This window comes from Callorhinus ursinus, unplaced genomic scaffold, assembly GCF_003265705.2.
Source record: "Callorhinus ursinus isolate GAN/ISIS: 27379988/994484 unplaced genomic scaffold, GSC_fseal_2.0 scaffold6, whole genome shotgun sequence".
Taxonomy (NCBI): domain Eukaryota; kingdom Metazoa; phylum Chordata; class Mammalia; order Carnivora; family Otariidae; genus Callorhinus; species Callorhinus ursinus.
The window spans coordinates 79591901-79599338 of NW_027397068.1; the positions used below are offsets into that span (position 1 = coordinate 79591901).

Here is a 7438-nt window from a genome sequence, read left to right on the forward strand (position 1 = left end):
GATGAGAGTGGGGGGCTAGTGGCCCAGAGTGGAAGAGCCCCACAGAGGGGTTGAGTGTGGGGCTGTGGGTAGACTGCTTTGCTCCTGGCTGAGTGTTGCTGTCTGTAGGAACTGGCTTGCCCTGACAGGGGCAGTCACTCCGGGGTCAGCAAGGCCCCTGCTGGGAAAGCATCAGAAGGTAAAAGCATGGTTGGTGTACCTCCTCTGGAGAGAACCGGCCTGGTGACTGGATTCACCGGGATAGACAGGCCCTTTCCCGACAAGTCGACCTCCTCGGTTACTCGGGAGGCGTTCTGCGCAACTGTGGAGAATAGCAGCTCTTGACCGTGATGTTTGGGCTCGGCTCCTTCTCGGTGGCCCCAGCTGACATGGAGCACAAGCTTGAATGTGGAGACTGCACGTGTTCAGATTCTGCAGGAAACAGCGGGCTGCGCGGTGGCTGGGCTGACATCGGACCCCGCTGCCCATCCTCCAGGGCCATGCATCTCCTGTAGCTCAGGGGTCAGGCAGGCTGCAGGCTGGGACTGTCCTGCTCCAGGCTGGAGGCTGGCTGCCCCGCTGGTGTGGGTCTGCAGAGAATCCCATCTGGGACGTGCGTGTTGGCACAGAGGCTGAGGGACCTGCCCACTCGCAGGGCAGCAGATGTTCCAGGCAGTGCAGCTGGTCTGCTGCTGGCCATGTCCTGAGAGGGTCCAGGGCACGTCTGTGCACTGGGCCAGCACAGGGAGTGGGCGGGAGTGCATCCCCTGTGCCCGGGAAGGGTCTCCCTTGACACCGTCATCCTTCACTAGAAACATCCATCACTTAGGTTCCTCAGGTTGCTCTATGCCAACGGATGTATCTGAGTTTTATAGTGTTATTAGCAACCAAGGAGAGCTCATGAACCCCCTTCCAAAAAAAAAAAAAAAAAGCCAGCTAAAATTTGGTAGAAGTGGCAGTTTGGTCAAAAATGAGCATTGGGGATTTGGATTCATAATTATTGGATTTTGCAACTCTTATTTTCCTGGAGGAATTTCTCTGTTTTCCTACTGATATTTTCCTTTTCAATTTTCAATTCGTTCCTTCGTCCTGCCTTGTGCGCTTTGAAATTGCTTTTGGTGAAAAGCCAGAGAAACCCCAGCATTCAGGTTAGTTTGGGTGCTCTGAACGTGCAAACTGTTACCAGTGCCTTTCGTTTCCTTCATCTTTACTCACTACTTAGCAGTGCATGTTTTATTCTAAAAAAATCAGAGAAATTAAATAAAAAACAGATCACATGTGACTTTTTTCTTAGACATAATCAGACCCAAGTCTGTATCTTCCCCTGAAATGTTTCTGGGTGTGTACGCGAACACGTGCGTGTGTTATGACGTTTCACTACAAGATGGGGTCATAACCCATGTACTTTCTTTTTTTTATTTTAATTTTATTTTATTATGTTATGTTAGTCACCATACAATACATTATTAGTTTTTAATGGAGTCACCCATGTACTTTCTAATCATTCTTAATTTACGATATTACACAAGATTTTCCGTTTAAAGTATTGCAACTAAGATATATTATTGGAAAATCTGATCTAAATTTTCACTATTACAAAAAAAAAAGCAGAAAAGAAAAAAAATAACTGGAACCATGGAGAAATGATACAACCAGGAAAGGAAATATTTCTGAAAAAACATTCATAGAACATTACATCATTCCCTCATGATTCTCCAAAATGACCATTACACAGAAACTCAGCAGTTAAGAAATACTCATTTTTGACCAAATTCTCCCTTTCGAGAAAATTGCCACACTAGCTGCGTCCCTTCCAGACATACTGCCTGACAGACGAACTGTTGTCCGTGGGGTCGCCTGACCACTCAGTACCCGTTGTTACCAATGGCTTAAACACTCCCGACTGTCCGGGAACACCACGCCACGCGTGGTGGCTGAGGAACACTCACTCCTTTCCCCTCCGTGTTCGTCTCCTACTTCTACTGAGGGCCACATTGCCTCGCATGGCTCCGTGTTGCTGGGGGTGGCACTCTGTGCGGGCAGGAAGGGACGGAGGAGCCGGCGGGCAGGAAGGAGGGACTCCAGTGAGGAAGGCAGGTGCCGAGCGGCTGGACCCCAGCAGTGCCCGCGGGAGGCTGCTCTTCTACCACAGGCCACGTGGCGAGGCCACGGGGCAAACGCCATGCATCTCACACATCTCCCTACACCTTCCATCTCCCTCCAGGATTTGGAAAAATTACTTTGAGCCACACATGTTAGTTTCTTGTGATTTAAATAAAAAACCCAAAGATGTGGAAGAACCAGGGTAGCACACTGCCCAGGGCCTCCTGTCCTCAGGGGGAGTTCAGCGTGGGTGAGACAGGTCTCTGGTTTGTAGACAGTGCTTTGCAAGTTTTGGTAAAATGAAACATTCTTCTACAGTGGGACGTGAGCATTTGTGCTGTTAGAAAGTGTGGACACCGTGACATAAGCCGCTGCTGGTGATCTGTGCTGTTTCTCCGTGTGTGTGTTTTCTCATGTCAGTAAGGTTGCCAGTTGATGAGGCTTCCCTAAAGTGATTTTGGTCCCTTCCTGAAAAATTGTATTGAGACTTTCATTAGCTGGAGAGTATTTGGTTTTTAATAGTGTCTTTTTTTGTTTCCCTGTTAGCCCCTAGAGCTAATGCTGAAAGCGCTTCTAATAGACAGGTGAGTATTATAGTCTGAATCCTAGCATTAATAATTTGCCAGTTTAATTATAGACAATGAAAACTCAGTGTCCTGTAGATTTGGTAAGTAAAGTACCTTCCCAAAAAAGAAGCCATCCAGGAGAAGCAACCCGTCATACACACACCCCTGTGAGACCAAGAAGAGTCTTGCAAAATTCCATCAAAATCATCAACTTGAAGATTTTGTCTTTTTTTTGTTTTTCACTATTTGAAATTTCAATCATTTTGTTATTTTTGGAAAAAATTTCAAGTCCTGTTGTTTTGTGGAATTTTTTTTAAAACAATTATCCAGGGATTTACAATTTATTTCTTATAATTTGTTAAGGAAATTGCAGGGCATTCAGGTGAACATTTTCTTTTCATCTGGGGATCTTAATGAGACAAATCTTCTGCTCCAAAAGGGATTTCCAGTTTCCTGCCATGTGTGTTTACAAACATATTTCTGTGTTTCTGACTCCCGTATCTTTGCATGTGCAATTAAAGTAGATAATTATGCTGTCTCTCCCCAGCACCCCATGCCATACCCATCCAAAGTCGAGAATGTTTTCCAGAGGGTAAACAGTAGTGGATGCATTGCTCCCTCCCTCAAAGCCAAGGCAAAATCCTCCCTTCTTAGGACCACTCGCCAATTTGTACTTTATTTTGTCTGCACCTGTTTGATGTCAGGTCGACATTTCCTAAGGCGAGCCCTGTGTTTGTTGTAGGGTTTAAGTGGAGACCTCCAAAGCACACCTTGGATGTAATTTAAAACCATTTCATTAGGAACAATGTGTGATAGGGTTTTCTTTGTTTAGCACGTGTTTACAGTTTTAACTTTTAAATCCTACCACAAATCACTTACACTTTAGAACAGGGCAGGTCTGAAAGCTGTTACCCCAGCTGAGGTGCCCGCAGGTGGTTGTCATTACAGTGGTGACGATCACCACCCAGGCTCTCGACCGAAAGTAAACTCTGTTCAAGACACGAGCCTCCCTCGTCAGCTGTTTCCCAGAAAAAGGAGCCAGACAGTTTCTCCAGCTCTTTTTATGGTGTCCGGATGGATAGACTGACTTCCCCGCCGTTACTGTAAACTGTGACCCCGGGATTAAGTCCCTTGCGAAAGCAGCTGTGGCTTGCACGGGATAAAATAACGGAAGGCCGTGGATCTTTCTTTCTTTCTTTGTTTTTATTTTATGTCCGTTAGCCAATATATAGTACATCACTAGTGTTTGGTGTAGTGCTCAACGATTCATTAGTTGCGTCTCACACACAGTGCTCATCACAACACATGCCCTCCTTGATATGTGGATGTTTCTTTGAAGAGTAAAACATAGTACCAAGCACTGAAATCTTTCACTATATGAATAACCAGATAAGAAACATTGAACAAAGGGAAGCTAGGAGGGCCCAGGAGCTGGGACTGATTCAGAGAGCTAGCTGTCTTTCTTGAGGTCTCTCTTTCCCGGCAGGACTCAGACGGGACCAGAGCTGTGCCCCCACGCCAACGTGGATGTGGGCTAAAATGTCAGCCCCATCTCCTCCAACCGTTCTTTTTTTTTTTTTTTTAAGATTTTATTTATTTATTTGACAGAGAAAGGTGAGAGATAGCGTGAACTGGGGGGAGGGACAGAGGCAGAGGGAGAAGCAGACTCACCCCTGAACAGGGAGCCCTACATGGGGCTCGATCGCAGGACCCCAGGTCATGACCTGAGCAGAAGGCAGACACATGACCCACTGAGCCACCCAGGCGCCCCTCCTCCAACAGTTCTGAAGTGCTTCCAGAACTTCCAGGAATATGCTGGTGGCTTATCTTTATCCATAACAAATCAAAACAGAAATTCCCATTAGCTCAATGCAGGAGATATGCTCCTTTCTCTTCTGAGCACCTACTAGTATCTTTGTCAGGGGAGGAGAGCAAGCCCAGAAGCCTCCTAAAGGTTTAAGTGTAATTATTTTAAATACTGAAGCAAAAGCAGGGATCAATCGATATCATACAAATCGGTACACTTGGGAAAATAGATCTAGAAGATTGTAGATCGCTTTTCCTTTTCATTCCAAATTACTTTTAATTGGCAGTCAGGGTGCAGAATTCCAGTATTTAGCAAACTTTTCAAGTTGCATTTCTTCCTAGAGAGAGAGAGACTTGTAAATGGAACGGATGAAAAGAAAAATTAAAAATCAATGATGCCTTTATCAAACTTGAAGCATAAATTAGATTATTAAGATTATTTTGTATAACAAATCCAAGGAGACAGGAGACTGCACAGAACATTTGATGTACTGAATCTATTTAAAATATTTAAAGCAAATGCTAATTTTCTCAGCCAGTATGTTTTTCCAGATATTCCTGATCACTTGCGACAGAGGGAAATGTTGGAAGTTAATGTTTGCGTTGTGTTTTTATTAATCCTCACACCCCAAATTATCAAACCAGCACTCTTTCTTTTTGTGTCTTTTTTAAAATATTGCTTTTGCCCTGTTGACCATAGGTAGGCTTATGTCATCCACAGAAGGCAAGCCTCGGTCTTCACAGATGTGGTGTGGCAACTTCCTAATGATGTCTCTGTTTCTTTCTTTTTTTTTCAGCCAAGGAAGCAAGGATAGTGGCTCACACATTCAAGGCAGTCCTAGACATGTGGGAGACTCCCTCACCAAAAAGCAATTAAAAAAAAAACAAAAAACAAAAAAACAAAAACACATAGTATTTGCACTTTGTACTTTAAATGTAAATTCACTTTGTAGAAATGAGATATTTAAACAGACTGCTTTAATCTGTGAAATGGAAGGGCTTCAGAAAACTAATCACATACAATGTATGTGTCCTCTTTTGACCTTGGAAATCAGCACTTGGTGGAGATGTGTTTTGAATGGCTTTAAGCTTAATTTCTGTATCCTACACATGTTGACATAGTAGAAGTCTTAGCCACAGGCCCCGTGGTCCCAACCCTGTGCCTTCCTCCCCACCCAAGGGCAGTCACTCCTACTCACGCCACGTTCGCTTCCTTTGAGATCCGCTGTGCCCGCAGCATTTTTGAATCTATGTCGGAAGCTTCCGTAGAAGTTTGCCACCTGCTGCGGTCCTCATCATGCCGCTAACAAGTGCATGGATTTGTTTGTTTCTTGGGATTTTGTGTTAGTGTGTTTTGTTTTGCTGTCCAGAGATCTTGTTCACGCCATGAGTCACGCAACCACTAAGCCATCTGGTAACCAGTAGGAAAGCCATCTCTCCTGGTAGGAAAGACCATTTGTCCACCTATCTTTGATGTGCTGCTTTTCTTTTCCAAGCTTCTGTTTGAGCTTTGCCCTGGGCTCGGATTAATCACGCCGGAAAGTTTAGAGAATTACCCCGGCTGTCCAGAGGCAGCGTAAACAGGCAGTAGATTTAGTCCTAGTGTGACCACGTCTGTGCTTGTCTGCCCGGCTTCTTCTCTTACACATGACCATTACCCGTCCTACCCTGGTCCACTCTGGGGCCTACTGGAAGGTCAAACGATCACCTGAACCATTTTGGGATATCCTCCTTAGAGAAGGCTCAGCCTGCATAAGCTGTGCGCTGGACGCTCATCTTGGCGGCCAAGGACAAGTGCCTGCAGGCCCCAAGCTTCCTTCTCTCCTGATGGCCTCAGGAAATTTCGCCTGAGTGGTGCTTGTGAGAACAGGGTCAGGAGCCGAATGCCCACGCTGTGAGCAGCAGGACTGGCCTGTAGGCACACCCAGCGGGCACCAGCGAGCCGTCCCCGGGCTCGATGGAGCCATTTGGAGGATGGGCCGAGGGCTGTGTGGGCCAAGCAGTGATGCTATTTCAGCTCCAAATAACCTTCATGGCCCCAAATTCCCTAACACACGTCGTGTAAAATGATCTCTGTGCATATGCATGAAGATATTTTATGAGGCTTCTTACTTATTTAAACTGTGCAAAAGTAAAACCCGAAACCTTCGAGCCACAAAACCAGCTTAAGTGTGTGTCATCATTGTTTAAGAAGCAGCTATGATCCTAAATTTATTGGATAATCCTTTATATTTCTGAACTTTGAATTTAATCATTTTTCTTAGATTCAAATAAAATATATGCTATCAAAACTCTGCTTACTGTTTTCTTTCTGGCAGAAGACAGCCTCTTAGAATTGCTGAGTCTTCAAGCTGTCTACGTCATGAGGCAAAGGGCTGGAGTGAATGAATCCTGGCTCTGCCCCTCGGCTGTGTGACTTGGGACAAGCTACTTCCACTTTTTGTGCTCTAGTCCTGCTCCATAAAACAGGGAGGGTGGCGGCAGGCACCTCCGGGTGAAGATTATGTGAGTGGGGTTGTGCGGTGCTGAGGGCCTGACACACAGGCTGTAGTTTTGGGCCCTATCATGGGAAGCAGTCACTCCCTCACCGAGTACTGACTGAGCACTGAGTACTGACCAAGGACTGACTCACTCACCTCCTACTGCCAGGTGCTACGGCTGACGGCAGACAACATAAGGAACAAAGAAGGTCCTTATTCAGAGCCGTTGCCACTCACGCGGTCCCACAACCAGAAACCTGACGGCGGCTGTCGGCCCTCCCTTTCTCTCCAGGCCCGGTGTCCCATCCTAGGCCAGGCTCTTACGTTTCAGCTGGACCGTTGCAGAAGCGTCTTAAGCAGTCATGCTTCCCTTAGAATTCTCTCCTCCCTTCTGAGAAGTTTTTACTCTTGCACATTTTTCTCTACTCAGAAAAGAGTCATCTTTTAAAACTCATCTTAGCAAGTCAGCTGTGCAGTCAAGACCACACTGGAAATGGAGCTAGG

At 45.8% G+C, this 7438-nt stretch overlaps 1 protein-coding gene across 4 annotated transcripts in view; it reads left to right on the top strand.

The window, feature by feature from the left end:
- The window catches only part of SMOC2 (SPARC related modular calcium binding 2), a 153393-nt gene extending 146656 nt beyond the window's left edge, over window positions 1–6737 (top strand). For all 4 annotated transcript variants that reach the window (XM_073894238.1, XM_073894239.1, XM_025866465.2 and 1 more), the window contains exons 12-13: window positions 2629–2666; window positions 5252–6737. In XM_073894238.1, coding sequence (XP_073750339.1) covers window positions 2629–2666; window positions 5252–5269 — 56 coding nt within the window. In that variant the 3' untranslated portion in view covers window positions 5270–6737. The remainder of the gene's footprint in view (window positions 1–2628; window positions 2667–5251) is intronic.
- The last annotated feature ends 701 nt before the right edge of the window (window positions 6738–7438 follow it).